This window comes from Panthera tigris, assembly GCF_018350195.1.
Source record: "Panthera tigris isolate Pti1 chromosome C2 unlocalized genomic scaffold, P.tigris_Pti1_mat1.1 chrC2_random_Un_scaffold_86, whole genome shotgun sequence".
Lineage (NCBI taxonomy): Eukaryota > Metazoa > Chordata > Mammalia > Carnivora > Felidae > Panthera > Panthera tigris.
The window spans coordinates 83,728-110,193 of record NW_024962166.1 but is presented as its reverse complement, the minus strand read 5'-3'; the positions used below and the strand labels follow the sequence as shown (position 1 = coordinate 110,193).

The following is a 26,466-nucleotide window of genomic DNA, read 5'->3' as shown; positions in this document are numbered from 1 at the left end:
TTTCCACCTAGCTCTTTGCAAAAAAGTTCGCAATCCCTGCTATAGAGGACAGATGACACAATGCCGTTTGTGTATTTTGACATGGTAGTCATTACCAATATTACAATATTTGTGAAATCTTTATGGCTCGTAGGATGCCTAGAAGAGCATTAAAAAGAACAGTGTAATGGAAGTGTAGTGGCTTAGGTAGCAAAACACTTGATTTCTAGTATCCACTCTACTGCCAACTAGCTCTCTGACCTTGGGCTTGGTAGGTCTCTCTTCTGGCTCCTCAATTTTCCCATCCATAGAATGAGAGGGTGTGGACCTCAGTGTCCCCATTCAGCTCAAGCTTCCTGTAATTCTAAAATGATCCAGAAGGTGGGGATCAAGGCATCTCCTAGCTCTCTATTTCCTAAATACAGGGGGAGAAATCACTGACGTTATTAGCATATGTCAAAGATCTGAGGTCAGGACAAATAAGAATTGGGCTACCAGAAGGATGAGAGGTGAGAAGTGACAGGCCCAAACCCTTACCAGGGAGCAAGGGCAATAATCACCAGTTAAAATTTCAAGAAGATACTCACTTGCATCTGTGAGACTGAAAAAAAAATGTATAGCAAAATATAGGCCATCAGTCTGTGAGGGATAGAGTGATAGAGGGATAGAGTGTTAGAGGTCATGGGAGTTCTGAGGAAGATCAAAGTCAGAAAAAGGGGCCGCTTCTAAGGTAAAAAGGGCTCTAAGTAGAGGGAGAAGTTAAAGCAATCATTTGCCAAATCTAAAATTGTGTGCACAAGTTGATGGCTATCAGCAATCATAGGGAGAATGTAGATGAAAATCAGGAGAAAAAGGCCAATTTTATCCAAATGAACTCATTTGAATGCAACAATATCCTTACAAATCTGGGCTGCCGCTTAGAGAGTGCATATGTTTGTAAGACAAAGAGACAATACAAATCAGCTCAAAATCTGGCCCAGAAAGATGAAATTGCTGTGAAAATGATCAATTGCATTGCTCTAATACCGTCTAATTTGCTCTAATTACTTTGTGTGTGTGTGAAAGATTTATCTTGTCTGTATTCTCCTTCCATTGACCTGCACGAGGCCCTTACATGGTGCCAGCCCCCAGAGGTGTCAGGCGGAGCGCCCCAGCTGCAGGCTGAGTGCAGGGCCCAGACCTGTCCCATTATTCCCTTCACACGTTCCTGGTTCGCTCACCCTTACGTAGCTTCCTGTTCTGGCTCCTGATGTTTGCTTCATATCTCCTTCCCTGATACCCCATTGTGGTTGGACTTTTCTGGATGGATCAAAGCCAGATATTTACTCTCTGCCTCACGGCCTTGAAATGATCACCTCTGTCTTATCAGATCTCCTGGGCCCACTTCTCACTCACTGAGAAAACAATCACTTCCACATTCATTTAGTCTTGTGTGCTCTGTGTGTTTGGGCTTCTAAAACATTTTTACCTCCTGAAAGAGAGAACAGGGTCAATTAGTACCTGTTTCAGACTTGCAGAACTTGGCCAGCATCTCCGGGGCACCCTTCATGTACACATGGAAGTGATCCTCCCCTGCCACCTGAGCGACCACAGACATCCTCTGCAGGCTTGAGGAAAATGGAAACTGGCGCAAGATGGCTATGGCTTCCACGGGACTCTGAGACAGCACCAACAAAGGGGAGCTTAAGATGCTTGTGAAATTTCACAGATGCACACCAACAAATAGGACTTGCTCTGCAATGAACCCAGGGACGTCATGAAGTGGTATGTTTGTCACAACATTGATACTTTTCTGTCTGCCTCGACGGCGATTCCCTCATCAAGTTGTCTGGTTCTGCAAGGCCTTTCCCTTTGACTGCCTGGAAAAATCCTAATCATCTTCCAGGCCAAGTTCACAGGTCCCTTCCTCTGTGGCACTTCTCTCTCATAAATAGTATTCACTCTCACCTCTGAACGCCTGCAGCTCTTTCTTCAGCCTTTATTATAGCAGTCGGCACAGGGTATTGCACTGATTTGCACCTATATGGATTTTTCTACCAGCCTCTGTACTCCTCCAACACAGAGCCCCACACATCTAGCTCTGAAATCACTCTATCCCTTAGCACCTAGCGCAGTGCTCTAGCATAAGACAGGTTCATGAATAAATTTAAAAATAGATTCAGGAATGAAGGGACGACCAAACCAACTATGGACACTGTTAGTTTCAAGGAGAAAGAGCTGTCTGATTTGAAAAAGCAAGTCATACCCAACTGGCTTTCGGTCCTGGCTTTATTATTATGTTTGAACCTGGCATCCCAAATGTGCGGTAGTCTGCATCACAATCTTCCATTATCTGTTTCAAAATGAAAACATTCATAAGATTCCTTAGAGCAAAATAGTAAGAAAGAAATACCTCTCATTTGCATAGCACTTGAAACTTTTCAAAGCCCCTTCCACATATTTTCTCTTGTAGGCTAATTATCTGAATACCATCATTGTCAAATTTCTGTTGTGTTATTAAGGACCTTGGAGAATGTCAAAAAGCCAGAAATATTGTGACTACAGTTTAAGTGGTAATTGATGGAAGAAATGCCGGCTACAAGCCAATGGTTCTTCCTGAATGGTATGACTAGCAATTGGATGAGAATTTAATATAGCTGAGCACATTAGCCCTCAGTTGAGTTAGGATTGGGTCTTGAGATAAACCTGGGATTAATTCTTATTCTGTATCTACGTTACTAGCCTAATTGGTTAGCTAGAGAGTTAACAAGTTAGCTGCTGGCAAATTAGAAAGCATATTTGAAAACAGTTTGCATTCTTTGGAGGTTGCAACAGTATAAGTTACACCATTTGAGAAACCAATATTAACCTAAAATATAGGAAAGGCAGTCAGATATACAAATCAGAAAATAGGAGACAACATTTGGCCTCTGCTCCATCACTTACCTGTTTAACGTTGGGGACAATGCCTCCATTTCTCCAGATCCCAAATTTCTTCTGAAAAATATTCTGACATCCCTTGTAGCACTAAAATTATTGGAGTCTACAAGGATATTTTCCCTCCTCCTTATGTTTCATGACAGTTTCCTATCCACCAAAGGATATTTAATTTGAGACTGAAAGTTTCTCACCTAGCTTTAAATTCTGCAAATCACTTTGCACTTCCATACTTTGCTTGGGGTGGATACCACTGCTCTTAAAGACAGTTCTTACAGAGCTAATCCTAGCAATTTATGTTCCTGCACAAGACCCCAACTTGTATGTCATGTGTACAAATAGACCAACACCCCTCGATGGAGAAGAGCCACCGTCAGAACCAGGATCAAAGTCACATATAGTAAGAATGACCCTAAGCAGCTCATCATTGTGTCTACGCGAAGGATGCCGGTGAGGACAATGTGTAATAATTACACTGATTCCTCTCCGTTAAGATCCAGGAAAGTGATTATCCCTTTGTGTTTAAGTAGAAGATTTCTCCACAGCAAATGCTTAAATTTTAACTTGCTGCTATCAAAACTTTCCATGTTTACCAGGTTTCCTCTTTTATTATTTTGGCTTCTAGAAAGCTACATTTTTGCCAGTACACACTTTTTAAAATTTTTTTTATAAGTTTATTTATTTTTAGATAGAAACAGTGTGGGGGGGGAGGGGCGGAGAGAGAGAGGGAGAGGGAATCCCAAGCAGGCTCCACACTGCCAGTGGAGAGCCCAAGTCGGGGCTTGAACTCATGAACCCGTGAGTTCATGACCTGAGTCAAAACCAAGAATCGGACACGTAACCCACTGAGCCACTCAGGTGCCCCTCCCCCCACTATAAATCTATACATCTATAAATTTGCCTTTTTGTGAGGTGTATTTCATGTCCCTGCAGTCATGTGTTTTCATTCCTTTAACATTCTGTTTAAATGCTGCCCTGTAGTTAAGATATCATTGTCAGTAGCTTGAAAACGTGTTTTGTTTTGGTTTGGGTTTTTAGAGAGCAGAGTAACGTAATTAACTAAATAGTGACTGCCTGAATGAATGAATGCTTTTCACTTGGTGGGCACTTTACAATGCAAGCAGCCCCTGTAGGCTCATAGGATCAGTGCTTACCACAAGTCGGTGAGTGAGGCATTATTATCACCAATGCACACCTGAGGTAACAGACTCAGAATCTTGGTTCTGGATTTGGGGTCACACAGCTAGAAAGTGATGGGGTCGAGAGGTCTGCTCACCATGTCATGACAGCCACGAGAATGGGTTTATACCCTTCAACTGTTCACACTCAGCTCAAAAAATTGATCCAGTTGGACTGGGAAACCTTCAGGCTAGTATCTAGACCTATACTGTCTAATACAGTAGCTACCAGCCACCTGTGGCCATTTATATTTAAATTGATTAAAGTGAATAAAATTGAAAATTCAGTCCTTGGTTGCATAGCCAAATTTTAAGTACTCGATAACCACATGTTGCCGACTAGTGGCTACTATACTGAATAGCACTGCTTTAGACCACTGTTTCTCTGTGAGTGTTACAGAGAATGTACCATGTTTTGGCCTGTCAAGGTTTTGTGGTCAAGAAGGTTTGGTAAATGCTGCTTATCCTATTCCTTCTTGAATATTCACAATGCACCACAGTATACTAAAGAAATCTGGTAGTCAAGAAATCAATTTTACTTTCTTAAAACAGCAGGTTCCCAAACGATTTGATCACAGAACCTTATTTCAAGCTGCACTCATTAACAGAGTTCTTGGGAGCAAATACTGGGAAATTCAGGTAGAGTCGAACCTTCCTTCAACGTTGTTACAAATCTTCTCTGAGCTTCAACCAAAGTTAGAAAACTTTTCCACTTTCAGTAAGGATTTCTTCAAGTTTTTCTCATTTAGCCAAAATAAGAAACTATCATCTTACCCAGGCAGTGCCCTCAAACATTTTGAGGTCCAGTGGGTCTCCTTGGATGGTCCCATTGAGAAGGATCAGAGAGTGGCAGCTGGCCATGGCAGCACACAGCGGGCCCCATGGCAAAGCCTTGCCTGAGGCAAAGCTATTCACTTCCTGAAAACTGGGAGAGAAGATGATTAAGAAATGAAAGTCTTCAACAAAATCATTTTACACACTCTGCCCCTTAAATCTTGCCAACACAGAGTTTCAATAATGCTTAACCTTTATGTTCAAATCCTTCCAGAGCTCCTCATGCCCCGTATGATAAAGTCTAAGTGCCTGGATATAATCACAGAGACTTCTGTCAGGTTACTTGAGGTCAGTGCCTAAGGTGACAGTAAGCTCAGAACCTGCAGCCTGCTTCAGAATCTGTCTCCCTCTCTCTCCACTCCTCCCCCACTCATGCTCTCTCTCTCTCTCTCAAAAATAAACATTAAAAAAATTTAAAATAAAAGAAAAGCACACCTGGACTCTGAAATATTTCTCACGACTCAGTCCTTTGCCCTATTTCTAGAAACTCCTGGCATAGATATCCAGCGTCTCATTTTCCTTTATGATGGTAGACTGGTACAGTTTACCATTCTCATTTCCCATCTAATAGCCAAATGAGAATTGTAGACAGTGGTTTCTACACCCCGAAAACCTGAGCATTTGGGGAAAGGAAAAGAGAGGAGGGGTGAAAACCCTAAGCATCCTATTCCCCTTTCACTGGTCTGGCCAATAGAAGACAAAGCAGTGCCTGCCCGGACAAAAGCTTGGCCCGGCCATCTGAGCAACCAGGAGCTGAACCACATGAGTAGGGTTGAACCCAAGTATTTTCTGCAACATCGCACTGCCTGTCTGCTGTTATCTCGTGCCAGAGCTGTGTTTGGCCCCATCACTGTGCTGGAGAGCCCCTGCATGACTCAATGACAGAGGCTCAACCACTGTTTAGAGCCAAGGGGGGATATCTAGAGCTGAAGAGTCAAGGCATCTTGTACTTAGACCGAGAGGGCAGATCTCAGCCCTGTGAGGAAGGGGAGCAAGGGCCCTCTCCTCACTATCCATTCTGGGGTAGCATCTCTGTGATTGTTCTCCCCTCTCCTGTGGCCAGCTTTTCACCTGTGTCTGTAAAAATGGTAGCCATATACCCTTTAACATTCTATCTCAAGTGCTATCTTTGTCAGGCGTTTTTCCTCATTCTGTTCATTTCCAAAATTAATTTCGACCTTTTATTCACTATGTTATTCCAAAATCCAAGACTGTGTATTATATCAAACAATCATTATTATTTTTTCTTCTCTCTTCTGATATGCGTGCCTTAATCATAGCTCTTTCCATGGACTGTATTATGCGTAGAAGATGAATGCATTTGTGCCTTTCAATCCCATGAGATGTGAGCTACATGAGGGAAGGGAGGGAACTCTTCCTTTCTGGACTCCTCCCCCCACCCCGCCCAGTCCAATAACCACCAGCAAATCTTTGTGGTTTTTAATTAAGTACACTTATGATTTCACTCTTTGCTCCTCTTTTTTATTCATTCAGCTTCTTACTTATCCAGTTCATTCTATTTTTTCATGTGGAGTTTGAAGGCCTATTTTCCCCATCTGACTCTGAACTTAGAACCCATTTAATTTAACAAGTTAGAATAATTGGGACACCAGAAGGACGGACTTGAATAGAACCAAGGTAGCTACACCAATCCCACATCCCATTTTCACTGAAGTGCTTACCAGTTGTCAGCAGTAGGGACAGTCCCCCAGAGGTCCAGCCCATCTTCCGTAAGAGTGCCAGTCTGGAAGAAGTTAGAATTGGTATTAGCATAAGATTTAGAACTTTTGGTTATATCATGATTTAAACAAAACCCAACCTCCCAAAACATTAAAGTAGATCTAGTTGTCCAAAGTCCTTGTTTGTAAGCATTAAATTTTGTTTTTTTATTATTTTTTAAAATATGTTTTTAATGTTTATTTTTAACAGAGAGAGCGAGCATGTGTGCATGTCTTGAGTTGGGGGGGGGGGGCAGAGAGAGAGGGAAACAGAGGATCCAAAGCAGACTCCGTGCTGACAGCAGTGAGCTTGATGTTGGGCTCAAACTGTGAGATCATGACATGAGCCAGTCAGATGCTTAACCAACTGAGCCACTCAGGCACTCTTGCAAGCATTAAATTTTAAATCAGAGAAGGGTACCTGAAGGAAGAATTCAGCAGGTGACAAATGATTGCTGAAAAGACTGTGTCGATAATGAAATGATTCTAGATACTAATCATTACAATCAAATGTTAGTGTTTTGCTTTTGTGTGTTTATTTTTGCACTTGCTGTTGTTAAACGAGAAGCATTTAGTGAATGGAAATCCAATAAGGACCAGTACGAGTTTGACTTTATAGTTGGCACCTGCTATCTTTCTAAAGCAGAGTTCAGAATTTTTCTTTCTTTTTAAGACTGATTAGTTCATAGTCTGCCATCTGGCTCACAGCAATTTTCTAAAATATGGGTGACATGATGACTGTCCGGATTGATAATGAAATGTTGATAAAGGGCTTTTTGAGAATTTAGAGAGAAATGAAGTGCTAATAATAAATACTCATTAATGCCCATGAATGAGTTTTATTGTTAGATTGTCAAGAGGAAAATGGTTGGGAGATTTGATGTGCTATATTATGGGAGAGTATTTATCACATAATGTAACAAAGAAAGCAACATGGAACTAAGTACTATGACAGCACTTTGAATTTGCTTATTGCTTCATAGCCCACCATTAATTACAGACCCCGGTGTCTTTATGCAAGAGGCCAACACCCAGTCAGAGTAACCATGTGGCTCCCGCTACTTCAGCGCTGTCAAGGCTGAGCAGAACATTCCCAAGTGCTGGGGTGTATCCCTTTTCAATACTGACACCCAGGTCTCTGTCATCATTCTTTTTACAGTCATTTCTGTATAAGACACTGAATTTTCTAGCTTCCTATCAAATGACATTTCTTTCATTACAGCACATTAAATTGGCATAACGCTTTATGATGAAGTGCTTACAATGCTTCTAATTCTTACAATCGACTAAATAGGGAAGGGACATTCTCAGGTTAGAAGTTAAAGGAGCAGCCTCAAGGTCCAGTGGCTTGCAGGTTGGAGAGAAAGAACCAGAATCTGGCCCATCTAGAATCTCCCTCTAGATGACAAATGTTAAATAAATTTTGCAAAGCATGCAGAAAGACAAAACCCATACTGGACTTCCAATTAAGGAATGAAGGATTCTTTGTTTCATTAATTTATTTGGGCTTCACAGAAAGCTAACATGCTTTGTGTGAGTTACTCCTTGAAGAACAATAGAAAAAAACTTATTTGCTTCATTTCCCTCCTGCATTTTATGAGGGTTCCAACCTGTGTGTTTAGATTCCAAATCCTCTTGAGTTATTCCATTTCAAAAAGAGTTAGCAGCTTAATTCAAACTGAAATATTTCCCTGATGATCAGATTATATTTTTACACATCAATATTTTGAACATGAAAACAGAGATTAGATGGCAGCAAACAGAAATGGGACTGTGTCATTTCTCTATGTGAAAATGATTCTTATACTATAAAACTAGCCATGAACAGAAAGAAAACTAAATTATAGTTACAGTTGTAAAGGGAATAAGACAGAAAAAGCCAACTTCTTAGCATAAATACTAGCCCAGGCTTGGGCTGAGCTGAATAGAAAAGAGAGAACTGTTTTAGAGAACTTATAACAGACCAACATAAACTAGAAATATATGGGAATAAGAAGCACATGGTGAATGTCTTCTAAGTGGAAATAAAAGTAGACGGGGACCTCGATTAATTGTGGGGTGCTTCATTCCAACACCATATTGGTAGAGTTTTACAATGTACAAGCTGGAAAGGCACCGAGAGATCATTGGAGTTCGAATTTCTCTTGATTTCTCATTTTGCCGATTCCCAACCCAGTGTTTTTTGCACTATGACATGTTGTCATGCCACTGGGGTTTGGCCAAGCGTGCCGAGGAGCAGTTCCTCAGTTGGTCTAGCAAAGGAGCACATGAGGACGTGGAGGGGAAAAGCTTTGTATGAGACGTAAAATGAACAACTGGAAAAATTAGTTTTAGAAAAAGACAAATATGTAACGAACCTAACTTTATAAATCCCCCTCTTATATTACAGGCACCAGTGAGGCTGCTGGGTAAATAATGGGAATCCCTACCAGAAAACTTCCAAGGCCGTGGAACTAAAAGAAGCTACTGTTAACCCTAGTGGTTACCTTGAGGAGTGGTGATTGAGGTTTTTCTTTGCCAGAGGAAACTCAGCCAGAATAGAATGGAACTAATTTTAGGGCTGAGCTGCTTCCAGTGTGGAGCCAAGACTTGTCAAGTCTACTCATGGTGTCTCTCCAGTTTGTCCTATACTCTCCATTCTTGCCCTCCTTGCTTAGGACAATGACCCATCTCTTCAGTCTTCCCTAGATAGCTTCCTGTCTCAGTCCTACCTCCCTTTTGTTCCTTCTCACCAATTACCCTCGATGGAATAAACAAAACACACCTATAAAAATGTCTTTGATCGTCTTTAAAAAAAATGGTACGGCTCCCATTCTCCTTCACAAGGCCCCACTTCTTAGCTTGACACATCAGGCCCTGAGCAATTGGGCTCTTCCTCTCCAGCTACATTCCCTACCACACAGCCCCTGTTGTAGCCACACCCACATGCCACAGGCCATGACATCCCTGTGCTTCTGAACTGCTCATCTCTGAGCCCATTCTGTCTAACAACCAAAGCCACGGCTCAGCGGTGACCTCCCATCCATGGCAGGTAACTTAACTTCGACGCTTTTCCATGCCTCTTTGAGCATGCATTTCACTGCATTATCATGGTTTACACTTCCATTGTACCTGCTTCCTCAGCTAAGTCACGAGCTTCTCCAGAGCAAGGACCCTCTTATTAATGGGACTCTTGGCCAAGGTAGGTTAATTAAAAAGTGTCAAAGCCTTAATTAATTATTCTAATACAAACAAAGTGAAGACATGGAGGGACCGGCCAGGCCCACTGTGTTACAACAATTAAATTGGCCTGCCCAAACAGAGGGCAGGATCTGAACAGCAGGTGGATGAGGCTGAGGTCCCTCCAGGGACACAGGACCCCCACAGGAGAGTCACAGAAAGAGGTTTTAGACCTGTCCCAGAGCAGCAATCCTTCCCATTTGGACATACTTCTCCCCTGCTACCTCCAGAACCCTAAACAGTTACAGGACAACATTCTTCTAGTCCTGAGTCCTGATAACCTGGGGGTCAAAGGAGAAAGGAGGGACTGAGTGCATTAACACAGGCACTGTTCCCTCCCTCCCTTTCCTTAAAAGAGGCAGAGGAGAAAAATGGAATATTTTCAATTAAACACAGGACAAAGTATTTCAGGAAACAGAAATGTTCCTCACAAATTTTTTTGCCTGAAAAAGCCAGTCAGTCATAGAAGTTATTACAATAAGAGATTGTTTTGAAACCCAATACGGGCAAAAAATATTAAATTTCATAGGGAAGAAATTTATGATGTGATAGAGCTAAACCACTTCCTTAGGACTCTGTACAGTGGGCTTGTAGAGCATGGTCTCACCACTAGCCCACTGTGTGACCTTCTCTGGCCTCAGTATTCCTATATGTAAAATGAGAGCAGTGAACCAGGCATTCATTTGGAGGCCTTTCCCAGCTCTGCTCTGCCTTGAAATCAACCTCCAATCAGGAAAGTTTAGATCATACTTTGTCAAAGCACACGAGGTTTATTTGTCCACACATATTGATTCTCTGTGGGGAAATACAGAAGATTTTCTTTTTCTTCAGCCTCTTTTGTGCGTACACGATTCCTGTGGTCAGGGCAGCTGGTAGCACAGGAGGGACAGTCACGGTGAGGAGAAGCAGGGCCATGGTTGCCGTGTCTCTTGGAGAAACCTAGGGAGGGAGGGACATGGAGGTTAGCCTAGCAGCACAGGGCGGCACCCTTTCTAGCACCATCTCCTGCAGCACTCCAAGAGTTCTAGAAGCTCAAAATATTTAAAGAGAGCTGCTCTCTCCGTGGGGCTGAGAGATCTCTTGGGTGTGCTTAAGGAACAGACAAGTTGTCTCCCATTGTGCACAAAAGAAACTCTGATCCCTTTTCTATGTCCACCCTGCCCTTTTTGACTCTGTTTCTCTTTGCTTGGTATTCCCTCCACCCAGAGTACCATCCTTCCTCTGCTCATCATAACACACCCTCTTAGACTCCCCAGGCACTGAGACCATTTTTGAGTTGTAACATTTCACACACGGGCTTGACAGTTGGGTTATAAATCTCCCCCAGTCGCTTCCAAACCGCTTGGGTGCAGCAGCTTGGCTTATACATCTTTGAAGTCCTTTGCAAGTCCATCTTATTCATCTCTAGATATAGAGCCTAGCACAGTTTCTGACACAGGAACTATTAAATGAATGGTAACCTGATAAAAATGATGACCAAGAGTCTGCTAAAGGAAAGTCCATAGTAAAAATAGCTTGTTCTCACTGCACACATTCTGGGGCGAGAGCTGGATTAGGCTACATAAATGATTTAGTTACTCCTCACAACAACCTTAGGATGTAAACACTGTTATTTTCTCCATTTAACAGATAAAGAAACCAAGGCTTAAAATATTAAAATAACTTCCCCAAGCCATCTGCTAGTTAAATGGTGAGGATCTGAACCCTAGGCTGTCCCACTCGGGGGGCACAAATATGTGACCAGTGTCTTATAGTATCCAGTCAATTCTCATAGAGTCAAGATCCCAGGTGGGTCCACAGAAATTCACATGGCTGATAAGAATAGGGCCTAGATCAAATCACAGCATGGCTTGTTTTATTTTTCACCTTCTCTAGAAATTAATGGCCTTGCCATAGATTTTTATGAAATTAACCGTAATTTTAGCCACTAAAGTCCTCTTCTGAGTACTGGGAATACAGATTCAAGTTCAATATCAAAGGCTGCTAGATACATCATTGGTCCAATCTCAGATTGTCACAAAATCCAGCGTTCTCTGTTTTTCCCAACCACAGCCACAAAGTGTTGACACTGAGGACTCAGCTCTGTCTATTCCTGAGACAGTACAGATGAAGGAAGCCAGCAGGGTCACAGGTTATGACCCACAAGAAGGTGGGGTCTACAATTAGTATCGCTGCTTTGGTGTGTATTAGATGTTGAGTTCTACCCGGGAAATCTTCATTCTGAATCACTGTGGGTGCTTCCTGGTCCACAGAAGAGGGCCTTTTGCTTGTTTTCCTGCTCAGTGCTCCTGCTCCCCAGATGAAACTGGCACAGTGCCTCAAGTTCCAGTCCCACTTGCTTTAACAGTCTGCCCAGCTCTTTCCAGGGTCCATTCTAGGGGTGCCAATATGTCCTGGCCTCCTTTGCCTTTGCCTGACCTAGAAATGCTGCCTGAAGGCTTATATCAGACTGAAATGACTACCCAGAGCTCAAGTACGAGAGTGAACATTGCCTGGAAATTCTCGTCACTCTGTCCATCAATATTTACCCCTCTCCCCGACAACACACACATAGAATGCACTAAATTTGGGCATTGTAATTAAGTCACCCATACCCAGTTTCATACCTATGTTTGGACCCTTTTATTTACATTTTTTCTTCTTCTTCCCAATGAGCCCACATTGCTAACATCCCAGTATGTCTTAAAGAAGAGATTACACAGTTCACAAAAGAATCACACTCTCAGGACCAGAAAGGACCTCAGAGGTCATTTGTGAGAACCCTTCCTTCAGCCATCACAACTATTAAGAGAAATGTTCAAACAAACCAAAACCAGACCACTATGAAGTTTAAAAGGAAGTGGGAATCCGTGCAGCATATAGTTCTGTAAAAGTGGACAGTCAGTTCTATTTTAGAACCTAACAAAACATGGAAAAACTCACTGGGTACATGGTATGTTGGGTATGCCTTAGACAATGTACACACTCAAATATCTCAGCATTCTCAAATAATCCAAATTTCTAAGCACGGCATTCAAGATCCCCTTCAATGTGACCCATTTTACCTTGCTAGACTTAATCTCTCAGTTGCTTGCTGGTTCCAGAAGACCCATCTGCATTTCTTCCTTTGTCCTTTTCTCACTCCAACTAGCATGCCCTTTCTCCTCCCTGATCTGATTGACTAAATCCTCTCCATTCTATCAGACTTGAGAAACACCTATTTCCTCTGAGGATGTTTGGGCTTCGGTATTACCAATGCCACACATGAAGTAACCTCTCATTCGCATCCAAGTGGTGAAAGAAGTCATGAACTTTGCAACTTTTCATAGCTGTGCCATCCAATACAATTTTCACTAGCTACATATGGCGACTTGAATTTAAATTAACTAAATAATCAAATCACTAAATTACTTAAATTAATTAAAAATAATTAAAATGAAGTAAAACTGAAAATTCATTTCCTTGGTCACACTAGCCACGGTTCAAGTGTTCAATAAGCACATGTGGTTAAGGGCTACCAAACTGGACCATGTAAGTATAGAATAGTTCCATCATCTAAGAAAGTTCTATTGGACAGAACTGATCCACAGAATGATGGGGCTAAGAGAGAACCTTATCCAACCCTTTTGAGTTAGGTGAGGATCCTTGAAAAAGCTATGTCATTAAAAAGCCTTACCCCCAGTACTTACTCCATGGTACATATATACACCAAGGGCATAGAAGAAACCCACAATGCCAAGGAAGGCCAGGAACACTATAAACTTGAAGGCATCATTGTATAGCTTGAAGTTCAGAGGTCGGGGATAGAGGATGGATCTCACCAAGTCCCCTTTGGCAGTATTGTAACCTGCATGAAGGTAATCACAGGTGGAGTAAGTTCCTTTAATACAGTTTACCACGACACCCAAAATGATTTGCATTGAATTAAGGATTGGTTAATAGTGTCATCTGAATATGAGATGAAGACATCACTGCAAACAGTATATTTACATTTATTATCCCTACAAGTCACTAGGAACAATAAGTGGTATTCACTTAACCTTGTTCAATTTCTCTTGCTCTGGAAGTCAGTGCTACAATGGCTCACACAGTGAAGCTCCTCACTCATGCATAAGATTGAGGAAAAGAAGACTGAGGACTGACAGACACAGTCACCAGAGAAGACGAGCTGCTAAGAGAAGACATTAAAGCTCAAGTATGTGTTGAAAATAATAGAAAATGAAGACAAAAGGAAAGCACAAAACAAGTAATTTCTTAAACACATATACCTCTGATCATGTCATTCTTATGCCCAAACACCTTCCAGAACCCCTGATTTTTTGCAATAAAGTTAAAATTTCTAGGCACGGCATTCCAGATCCTGTCAACCCTCAGTATACTCCTGTGTTGCTAGACTTATCTCTTTACTGCTCGCTGCTCTCAGAAAACCCCAAGGCAGTCCTTCTTTTGTGTTTTGCAGAAATAGATTAGCATGTTTTTTTAGCTTTCTGCTAGGACTGGCTAAATCTTTCCCATCCTATCAGGCTTGGCTCAAAATGCCGCCTCATCAAATAAATATTTTCAGAGTTCTACTCCCACACTTCCTATCAAAAATAATTTCTCCCCCTCTTTGGGGTCCCTGTAACACTTAATCATGTGACATCTATCATTGCTCTGTGTTTAGTTAGCTCTAACTCCACACTGTTTCCTGCACCAGACCACAATCCTCTTTAAGGGTAAGGAATGTCTCCTAATTTTTTTCTTTAGCCCTCAGGGCATGGCACTTAGTAGATCTTCATTAAAATCTAAGTTATTGGCAACAAAAGGGGGGCTACTAGATATGAACCACTGTTGTATGAAACACGCCTTAATCCCACTGCTTGGTAAACATATAGTCTCCTCAAACATGGCTTTGTAGGCTTTGGAGAAAAAGAGCAGAGTTTTCTCTAACTTGTTGCCTCAGCATTTTACAAGCTCAGATAAGGTGGTTCCCATGATTTCCATTCATTAGCTCATGCCCACTGACCCCTTTGAAGCAAAACTTGATATTTTTAATTTAAAAAAATCAGGTAGAACAATTGAATCATAGGCTAACACATAGAGACAACAAAGTTCAAGGTGGGTTTTGGATCTGTGCATATGTGGCTGGCAGAAACACAGGTCAGGGGTAGTGTTGGCTGTGTGATGTCCTGTGAAAGACCGGGAGTAAGATTAGTAGTCTTGAAAACTTTTTGAGCATGGTGTGTGTAAACTGCTTCAAAATCTGCTTTAGAAATATGACTTGGTGGCAGATCCAAGGGGAGGTGGAACAAAAGACAAGGCAAAGTATTTGAGGCAAAAGCTGAAAGGGAACAGTCAAGAGAATATTTCTGTTGCAATGGTTAGACAAGAGATGATGAAAGGCCTGGACAAAACACCAACTGTGGGGATGAAGGAAAGGGAGACAAGACTCAGGAGGTATTTGTAGAATTGACAGGATGTGGTGCCCTACTTGGTACGGGAGAAAGTGGGAAGCTAAAGGTGATGTGGACAGACCGGCTAGATGGTGATGCTGTCGACAGAAAGAGGAGGATAAGTCCTTTCGATGCCTTGACTTTGAAGTGTCTGTAGGGAACCCAGAGGGAGGCATCCAGCAGGGACCTGGAAATAACAGCCCAGCAAGCAGCAGTTTGAAAGGAGAAAGTCCTCAGGTGATAATGGTTGGAACTTTTTTCTTGGGAATCACTTAGAGTTGGTATAGAGGGAAAAGGAAAGAAGCCTGGGGACATAAAAAACAAACAAACAAGAACACAGTCTTGTCTTTGAGGCAATGTATTTCATCTCTGTATCATCAATGTATTTCATCTTAGACAAGGGTTTTAACAATGAACCAGTGAGGTTGGAAATGGTGGCAACTTAGAATAAATAAGGATCTGACTAGAAACAAGTATGACTGTTATTACCAGAAGGTGGCAAACTCCATAATCCTAAACCAAATTTCCCCAATCCAACTCCCCCACCTCTAAGCAGGGACTCCATTTACAAAAGTGGAATCTACTAACCTGTTTGCAAAACAACTGCTCTCACTGGCCCCTGCCCAGACGGCTTGACCTGGATAACTTCTGTCCCGCAGAAAAGGACATGTTTCCGATAGTCCTCCAAGCTGTGGGATTTCCAGGCCACGGTGTTCTCCGTATGGGGCAGTGGCGTCTTTGTGACAGGTATGCTTTCTCCTAAAGAAGATTGTGTTTTGTTGATTCTGTGTGAACTCAGGTATTCAGAGCTGGTGCTTGACAGTTTTGAGACAGTATACAAACCATAGCTATTCAGGTCTTAATGCCCATTTCCTGGGTCAGATGATTTCTCAAGGATGCTGGCGATGCAAGCAGTGGTGTACTTGGTTATATTTTACATATTTATTTAAGGTCCACCTATATTTTCCATACCTGGTCTGCATGGTTTGCTGTCGTAATTTAAAAATCAGGCCATTTTAACAAAGATAGTTGTCACCTAATTGTCCCCTCAAGTGTTCTTTAAGCCCAAATTTATGCTAGGTAATTAAGGAGCTATAAAGCAAGTATATAGCTATTGTTATTTGCCTCTCATTTATTTATCAACCCATTCATCCATTCACTTGACAAATATTTTTAAGTGCTTATTTTGTGCCAGGCACTGTTCTAGGTGCTTAAAATAATGAACAAGACAGAAATCCCTCCCTCAGAAAGCCCAGGGAGTCAAGCCAGTAAATAGCAGTAAATAAATGATTAAAGTACAATAAAGTAAGGATTTTGGTAGTATTACTGGGTGATCTGAAGATCTAACCCAGAGGACCAAGAAACATTTCCAGAACAACTAATAAATGACAACTCAAAAGGAAATGAGGCCAACTAGATCAAGGTGGAAAGGAAATTGTTCTTGGAAGAAGTGAAAGATCATGCTGTGCCCTTGGCACTAAAAATGGTTGAGAATGTTTGGGACATTGAGTGTAAGGGTAGAGGTAAGCAGTCCTAGAAGTACAGAGATGAATGAGAAATTATGCCTTCATAAAACCTCTTAAATGTTCTTCATGATCTTTGTGGAGCTTGCAGTGAAAGATAAAAACCAATATAACAAGACAGGGCCTCTCTTTTTTCTTTCTGGATGATCTCAGCTCCATTCTCATTAATACATAATTAATTAACAATTAAAGTGTTAATTAACAATTAATTAAATAGCTAGATCGATAATGTCTAATCTTCATTTCCTCTCTCCTGTGCTTTTGTTCTATGTTTCCCAATGGTGGGCTGTTCATCCCAACCTGGATATCCCACTAGCATCCCTAAGTCCACATACCTAAAATCCATACTAATATTTTGTTTAATTTTTATTTTATTTATTTTTGAGAGACAGAGTGGGGGGGGGGGTCAGAGAGAGAAGGAGAGAGAGAATCCCAAACAGGCTCTGTGCTGAAAGCCCAATGCGGGCCTTGAACTCACAAACCGGGAGATCATGACCTGAGCCACAATCAATAGTCAGATGCTTAACTGACTGAGCCATCCAGGCACCTCCGTACTAATATTTTTACCACTAAACATCCTCCTTTTTCTTTGTGGTATCATCCTTTTGCTGAGTGACAGGTTTACAGTCTCGGAATCACCTTTGATTCCTCCTCTTCCCGTGCTCTGCCCTCTCATGGTCTGATTCCCCAATTCCTAACTGCTTTTCTCCATGAGTATGTCTCACCAAGTAACTCTTGGACTCTTGCGTTTGGGTCCCAAGGGCTTCACTAGCAATCACTATCTAGTGGTGGCTGCCTTACCAATGGATTACCTATAATTGGCTCCTTGACATGAAAACCATTTTAATAATAATAATTTGAGTCTATGGTAGAACTAATATTTCTTTTTTATGAGAAAGTATCTCACCCACAATATGCCTTGACCTCTTGAGTTGGAAAAGACCTCCAGTCCTTCCTCCTATGTGTCTCCTTTGCTATGAGGCTACTACTGCACTCACACACTCTTGATGCCATATGGATGGGGATTTTCCCACAACGAGCAGTTCCGTGACACTAGCTGGTTGTCCTACAATTCAATTCAATTCAACTCAATTCAATTCAATTCAATTCTAGATATAGCATCAGATCCCACAGGTTAAGGACTCAGTCCCACAGGACTGCTCCCATGCCACCTCAGATGCTAATTGCAAACCCACATTGTCAACTGTGCTTCTGACTAATAAATCCGAGGTTCCCATAATCCCCTTCTTGGGTTCAATTAATTTGCTAGAGCAGCTTATAGAACTCAGGGAAATACTTACATTTACCAGTTTGTTAAAAGATCTGGTAAAGAATATAGGTAAATAGCCGGATGAAGAGATACATAGGGTAAGTTTTGGAGGGGTCTCAAGTGCAAACTCTTTTGGTAGATTTTCAAAGCCACCACAATCTGAGCATCACTGGCTCTTTTTCCTACACACTCCAGCTAATCTAAGCCACTTGCATATCCTGTTATACATATATATATATGTATTCTTAGATGATACCATTCCTCTACTTCCCCTGATGGTGGGAAGACAGGGTATTTAAGATACAAAGAAAATTAGCTCAGAGTTCAAAAGGATACATTTCAGAGATAAAAATAAAAGTGCTAATAACTTCCTCACTCCCAGATTTAAAAAGCATTAGAATGAATTTAAAATTCCATCAGTCTTTTGCTAAATGTTCAATTAGCAAAATAACATGTCATATTTCTAATTTGGAAATAGTATTCTATTGATTATAGTTACAAAATCTAGGTTCTATCTCTCCTAAGTAATAACTGGTGGCAAGGACTTTGACATATATAACTTTTTATATTCCTCATTTTCCTTGCTGGCATGTGATAGGTTGAAAAGACTTATTTTTGCTGAATGCCTGGATGAACTGAATAAAAACAGCTGCCCAGGTTTTCCTATGATTGGTTTTTCAACAGTTTTTTACATGGTGCATTTTTTATATCCTAAGGTGCAAGAAGCCATACAATTTTTATTAGTGATCTTGAAAAATCTCAGGAAATTCCTTTAGCCAGGCATTGTCCCTAACTCACTGTCTTTAAAAATTATGATATTTAGCCTTTGTTTGATATTTATCCTTTGTTTGGATTTACCACTTGTGGTCTAAGTGGCTTTGGAAAAGGGATAGGACATTTTGACAAATCTCCAAATCATCATAACACATTGTTTTGAAATCTACCTTTGTGAAAGCAGATACTTAGAGATGATTTCTAATGTTTTTATGCCTATGAATCACTGAATATTAATCCATTATATATTCATAGACTAATATTAGTGGATAGTTTCTGCACACACAACCAATGACATTCGTGGCAGGCAGACATTCAATCAACCAGGGATGGAAGCCATTTGGAGATAATGTTCCAAAGATAACATTCAAATCAGATATGATTTTACACAGAAATGACTTTCAAGTCTCTTTTACACTACTCACATATTAATAAGGAGCCTCATGCTTGGCCTTTCTTGGAATCTCAAGAAAGGACAATTTGCCTACAAATCTATGGAGTTCTAAGTAGCCCGGAGAGTGTTTCACAAGGAAAAACATTCATCATCCACTTCACCTGGCTTCTAGGACCCGGAAGTCCTGGTGCTGTGAAGTGGGATACTCTCCCTTGTCCCCAGTGAGCCAGTGCCTCTGCATGGAAGCAGTGTTTGAAATGCCATGCCCTTCTTTGTTTCTACTTCTGGGGCCATTAGACTGTGAGCTGTGTAAGGGCAGTGGCCATCTCTCATTTGTCTTGGTGACTCCAGCACACAACATAGTGCCTGGCGCAGAGGAGGCATTTCTGAACCTTTACTGAATAAGTGGATGGGCAAATGAATAACTGAAAGAAAAGGAGAAGTGAGAGACTGGAGGAAAGGAAAAAGGAAGAGGGAAAAGACTTATTAACTCATTATAAGCTCGTCGGACAGGATGTAAATGGGAAATCACCACTTAGGAAAATTTCTGTGTACCCAACTGGGATCTCTGCATACTTCCCCCCCACCACACACACACGTTTCAAATACATCGCTGATTCTGTGAGTAGAGGGAGAAGGAGGGGATTGTGGCAGAGTGAATGAATCCTGCCACTCTCTGCCATAATCACCTCTAAGAGAATGAGGGAGCAGTAGTTTCAAGCATAGGCTCCCAGGTCAAAAGGCCTGGGTTTGAGTGTTTTCGCTTCTTCATAGAATTTATAAGCATTGGAAATTTATGTCATTTACCTATTTTCACGTTTTCTTTGTCCCCACTAGAACATCACCTCTATGAAGACAGATTATTATCTGCCTTGTTCACTGTTGTATCCCTAGCACATAGTAGAGCATTCTGGAATAGGAGCTAATATACATTTGTGGAATGAATGAATGAATGGATGAATAAACAAATGAATCCAAATAGCAACTCTACCACTTTTAAGCTGTGTGACTTCAGGCCAATTACTTATCCTTTCTGGCCCTCAGATTCTCCCACCTTATAGATTCATAGGTTGAATGAAATAATACACGTAAAATATTAGCATAGTGCCTAATACATATAAGAAATAAGAAAAATTAGCTTTTGTGCCAAAAGAAAGTTTCCAGGCATTAACATAATTTCCCCCACATAATTTCCCCCTTTTGCCTCTTGACCACTTTATGAGGAGCTAGATCTTGAAGGAGCCCATTGCCTCCAGAGGCAGAAAGGATAGAGAAGTTGATAGCTGGCTTCTGGGTTTTACACATCATTCGTAAGTTTGACCATGAATTTTAGAGACTACATGAGAATAAGAACAAAGCTTTCCCGTTCACCTGCCTTCCCTCCACTACTTTTCTAGCTACATAAAAATCCCTAGATTGGGAGTTGGAAGAAAATCCAAAGGAAGCTTAGATGTTGTGTGTACTTGAGAGAAGGGGCCGGCACAAAAGTAAGGTAAGGAAAGACCCTAGAAGTTTGTGAAAACAGAGAAAGAGGCATCAGTAGGCCTCCTTTTACAGGGAGATAGGCTTGGGACATTTCTCAAGCCCAGAGCAGAGTGGAAGCAACCGAAAGGAGGGCTGCCCTAGACAGACCCACCTCCCCAGTGCCTTGCACAACTTCAAGTAGCCAGACTTGAGTCAGGAGACCTGCCAACTGGTGGGGACAACTGTCTGACTTGGACCAGATATTTTGCAACACTGCTTACTTTCAAGGATGGCAAGATTTGGAGCAAAAATTAAAAAGTAAGTGTAGTTATACGATTACGTTCCTTGCATAGTTGAGCTTATGGCAGTAGGACGAGGCTAAGGAGAGGAGGATGAAGAAGACCCTACAATGGACGTGTGTTATGGGCAGGACTACCCAGTGGAGAGAAAAAGATGAGGAGGCACAAGGAATGTCAGCTCTACCCCTCTTAGAATCTGCTTCCTCCTCACTCCGGTGGCCCCTCACGTCTGGGAGCAAAAAATACCACCTCCAGCCCTGATACTGGCTAGCTGGGCAGTCTGGTCCCTTCTCACCTGCATTTCCTCATTTGTAAATTGGGCATTATAATAATTCCTAATTTGTTTATCCTATGATGAAGTGAGATATAAAAATTATTTATAAAACATTCATTGCTCTAAAGATGCTTGGAGTATTTGCTAATTCTCTTCTAAATAAAGACCTCTATATATATGAAAGACTGGTTTGCACGTGGGACAAAAAAAAAAACCCAAAAAAACAAACAAAAAAAAAACCTGAGTCACATTCTTGGACAAATGCTCGAGGAAGACATATGCAGTTTCAGGAATCTAAGCATAATCTTATTGTTCAATCAGGATCCTTTTTACAAATGTATACGTGAGTGGGCAGATCTATGTAGACTATGTAATAAAGTATTTAGAGTATGATGGTCTTAGATCTTTCCAAAGAAAACAATGAGAAAGAAATATATTTCTATTTTATGTGTCTGTCTCTAAAACGGATTTTTACCAGTACATAGTTTACACAGATATTAATGCTGGTGACCTTCTTTTTCTAGAAGTAGACCTAAGAAAAGCCACTCACTGCTTAAGATCATTTTAGGTCAGTTTTGCACATTGAAAGGCAGCTTTGTTTGCCAACTCTACCATTTCTTTCTCTGAGTTTTCCTCAGAAGTAAGGCAAGAACCAAGCACCCCAGTCAGTAGACCCAGCGGAGTAAACACTGCGATCTCTCCTTCCCTTTTTTCTCACAGCCATGCTCTGTCACCAATGAGAGAAGCCATTCTTCACTGGCAGGCTGCTGGGAAATGTGAGACAGTTGCTGTCTTTGGTTTAGGAGGCCAGTTTTTCTTGGGCATGAGGTTTGCACGTTGGGTGCTATGGCAACATTCCGGATGAAAGATATCATCAGTATGCAAATCCTCATCACTATCATTATAAGGCAGTTAGATTTCAACACACTAAAGGGGCATTTTGTAATTATACCGAGCATAGTTATGTTTACTACATTTCCTTGTCTCAATTTTAAATTAAGCAGACCCATTTTTAATGTGAAATCTGCTTGTGTTGAACAATTTAGGAATCGATGATTCTCTTTACATTTAGGTGATATTAAAAAGGTGTGTGTGTGTGTTTTCCTGTCTTTAGCAACTTGGGAACAGAAAAATACAACAATTTGTAAGCACGAAAGACACATTCTTTCTATTTTTGTGTTGTTGTATAGTTTCTTCTCTCATCATGATGTCCCATGTGTTTTGGTTTTTGCCTAAAGAATATTTTCTAAATAGTGCCTTCCTAATTACACAAATTCAAGTGAACTTTACAAAGCGCAAATGAGAGCAAGGACGACAGTTCAAACCGTTGTTACAAGAAAACTGGCTTTCTGCTTGGTCGGATCAACTGGAAACACAATTCTAAAGAACAGAATGTTACACTGACTTTCCTGAAGGTTCAACTCAATACTCTTCCAGCAAAAACTGGGGCTCCATTTTCCGTCTACAGAGAGCAGGGCTGTATAAAATCTCTGCATCCTGCCAATTATAAGAGTTGTTGGTTTCCGGTTGTGTTCTGTTTGGATAGGTGTGTAAACCATGCTCATGTTTATGAAGACATCGTGCATCAAGTAGTCTATTCTCTCACCGTCCTCTGAACCAAATGATCTTATTCACCCCACGCATCAGGAAATTAACCAATCACATATATTAGACTTTTCTTCTAATTTTGTATTTATTATCATTTGATTCTTATATTACGGGTATACATTATATAAACGGGATACATTTTATCCCGTTTGCATTTATGGAGTCTTCACCTGCATGAATAGCCTAGCCGTGTCTACCTCACCTATCTTTCAATATCTTAATATCAGGCAGGTAAGGATATGTTGATCTGCTTTGCTCTTGGCCGAGATGTTGGACAGGAAAGAAGCAGCTCCATGGCAATGGCCTACCTGTGAGCATGCCTTCAGTCACCACACAGCTTCCATCAATCAGGATAGCATCACATGGCAATGAAGTTTTTCCTGGAAGAATAAGAGTATCCCCAGGAACCAAGAGATGGGATTCCAGCTTCTGCAAACCTACACAACAAAGTTCCCGTGACTGGCTGACCTTTTCCTGTTTTTACTTAAGAATGGGGGAAGGGGAAAAAAATAAAAAAAAGTTACAGAGAGGGAGGGAGGCAAACCACAAGAGACTCTTAAATACTGAGAACAAACTGAGGGTTGATGGGGGTTGCAGGGGAGGGGAAAGTGGGTGATGGGCATTGAGGAGGGCACTTGGGATGAGCACTGGGATGAGCACTGGGAGGAGGGCACGTGTTGGGATGAACCACCCAGCCAGTTTCTGCTACTCTGGGCTGCAGCTCCCTGCTCCTTACAGAGAGCCATGGCCACCCCAACCCAGGGTAAGTCAGAGCAAATACCATTTACAAGCATTCTTCGGGTCTGGATTCTGGATAACAGATTGAAGTGTTAGAATTCAAGGTCTGTTTGGGATCATTAGTTGGGGAAATCAAAACGCCTCAAGAAAGCTTACCCAGTAACATTCCAGTGAGTGAAATATGGGAAGGCAGAGGGACTTGGAAGTGACTCAGACACTGGGTCAAAATGGTTCAATCAGGAGGAGGCATGCAAGGTACTCAGGGTACAAAATTCAGTGAGGTGCTCACCGTCTGGGTCCTGGAAAAGCAGGTCAGCGTTTGCCTGACCTTTCCTCCTTAAGTTTGTCATCTTAAAAGTCTTATTTACCTTACTTTAGCCTCCGTCCTGGGTTTCATCAGAAGAGGTTTTCTCCTCAACTAATAATCGATAACAAATGGGACTGATTCCACTCTGAAATATCAGGATGCTGAAGATGGCAGAACATATCACGTACCTTTGTCCTTTACCATGACTGTAACCTGGACTTTGTTGTGATCCTCCACAAGGTTGTGCAGCTTCACTGATTGCTACCAATTCAAAGTCAACGTTTAAGTATCAGTCCATAACCGGAAAACCACATGATCTCAATACTGTAAATACCAAGCCTGTCACACAGCAAAACTTCCTTGGGCAAAGGCTCACACTCTAGCGTTTCTGCTTCCCTGCCCCAATTCCTACCGCAGCCAACCCCCGACTTATAGCAACAAATATGGTAATTAGTTTAGTGCTATTTCAATTCCAGGAAACATAATGCACAACCACTGTCCCCAAGGACCAACGCTAAGTCCCCGAGGTTGTACTTCTTAAGGGCGCACGATGACACAAGGGAAGAACAAGACCATGAACAGATTAGGTTCCCTCTCGGTACCTGTTTCCCTGTCTATAAAACAACAAAAATGAATTTGATCTTTCCATTGTAAAAGCCTGGGAATATTTGAGTTATGTTTTGATTTTATGTGGAATTTTATCCCCTCCTTTACAAACTGGTGGATTTTCCTATTGGGTCAGTCTGGAGACTGAAGCCATGATGCTCCAGAACCCTAGTGCTTCCCCTTAGGCATTATTCAGCTTAGTTAACTCCCTTTTCCTCATCTGAAAGTGGAGATATTAACAGTACCTCTTCTAGAGGGTTTTCAAAATTTAAGTAATGCTTCTCTTAGTTATCCCTTTGGATATTACTCATTACGATGGTAAGAGCTCAGCAAGGGTTAATGATTAATAAGAAAGTTGCTGTTGCAAAAACAGCATTGTTTTGTCTAATGCATCCCCTTGGAAGATTTGCTTAGGGTGGAATTCACTGAGATACCACCCTGGGCTAAGTGGAGGAAATGGAAGCAGCCTGGAGAAGCGAAGGCAGCATCTACTGGGATAACTCAGGAGACAGAAAGGCAGAGGAGTGAGGGCAAATTGTCCACACAGTTCCATACACTGACTGTAGGCGACGCCATTGGCAGAGGCATCCCTGGAAGGCACTGCCTCCTTCTGTATGGACGTCACTTACTTGGATACTTCTAAGTAGAAGAGATCTGAATACCGTCAACAGTACTTTAAACATAGCTTAACCTAATTCAAGTATAAAACTTTCCCTTTTAGATGATAGGGTAAATTATTTTTATCTGCCCTCTTGATGATTTTTAAGGTAGCCAATGTCACCAGATAAACATTACACACAATTACACAATTTTCCTCTTGAGAGAAATTAATAAATTTGGTGTTTCTATTTATACAGAACAATTTCTTATTTACTCCATTTTTTTTAGGAAAGGCAACACTTCAATCATTTGGAACAACTGAATGGAAGAAATGCTACTGCTGTTTGTTAGGTACATAGTCATTGCCCTAACTTGACTTTCTGAGGCTTCCCTATTGGGGCATCCATTTTACTGATGGGTAATAGCGAGAAAGTCAGCCGTGGTTCTGGGACAAGAACACTGGATTCATTCAGGACTCCTGAGTCGTGGGTCAAGTTTACCCACTAACCAGCCATGTACCTGTATATAAGAAATTTCACTTTATGTTACTTGTTCTTTCTGTAAACAAATGACATTGAATTGAATCATTTTCAAGCTCCTTCAAAACTCAACATGTCTGATACGGATATGTTTTGCATATCAGAGATTTAGTCAAAGCCCCTAAGACTTCATAGAAGAAATAACCTGGGGTTTATAAATGGCTCACAGTATTATTATTATTATTAGGCAGTTTAAAACAGTAAGCAACTCCTACGTGCCAGGCACTGTTGTAAGCACTTGAAATGTATTGCTTGATTTTTTTTTTCTCCTCAAAATAATCCTATGATGATGTTATTGTCTCCAATGTACATATAACAAAATAAAATGACCAAAAAGAAACAAAAAACAAAAAACAAAAACAAACCAGGGTCTTGGAAATGTTAAAGTAACTTGTCTTCAATCATTTACTTACTAAGTATTAAGATTGACAGTAAAACCTGGGTTTATCTGACTCTAAAGCCTTTTCTGTTGATGAATATGTTCCCCTAAAGTGTTTGAAAATAGCTTTTTTCCTTTAAGAAGATAAATAACCTTCCTTTGTTATAAATTTCTTTAAGTTACTTTCTTGCTTAGCAAACTCTTCTAGCCACTGCCATGAGAATTTCACCCTAGCTTAAGAGGATGATAATCAACACATTTGGAAGTGGTGAAGTATAAGTTCAAAATGCCCTCTCAAAAATCATTATGGCATCAAGCTGGATTTATTCATCAGGCTTAGCATTCTGCGAAACCTGCCATGCTTCCATGCCTTCGTTCAAGCTATTACCTGGAATGCTCACCCAGGTTTTCTACCAGCAAACTCCTAATCCTTCAC

General features: G+C 41.2%; 1 protein-coding gene across 1 annotated transcript in view; it reads right to left on the bottom strand.

Moving 5' to 3' along the window:
* Nucleotides 1-26,466, bottom strand: part of LOC102949408 (probable cation-transporting ATPase 13A5) — a 114,773-nt gene that overhangs the window by 40,733 nt on the left and 47,574 nt on the right. The window contains exons 8-16 of the mRNA XM_042977113.1: nt 24,095-24,167; nt 23,170-23,298; nt 15,844-16,014; nt 13,513-13,670; nt 10,595-10,783; nt 6,590-6,651; nt 4,848-4,998; nt 2,225-2,311; nt 1,480-1,636 (exon numbers count right to left, since the gene is read on the bottom strand). Coding sequence (XP_042833047.1) covers nt 1,480-1,636; nt 2,225-2,311; nt 4,848-4,998; nt 6,590-6,651; nt 10,595-10,783; nt 13,513-13,670; nt 15,844-16,014; nt 23,170-23,298; nt 24,095-24,167 — 1,177 coding nt within the window. The remainder of the gene's footprint in view (nt 1-1,479; nt 1,637-2,224; nt 2,312-4,847; nt 4,999-6,589; nt 6,652-10,594; nt 10,784-13,512; nt 13,671-15,843; nt 16,015-23,169; nt 23,299-24,094; nt 24,168-26,466) is intronic.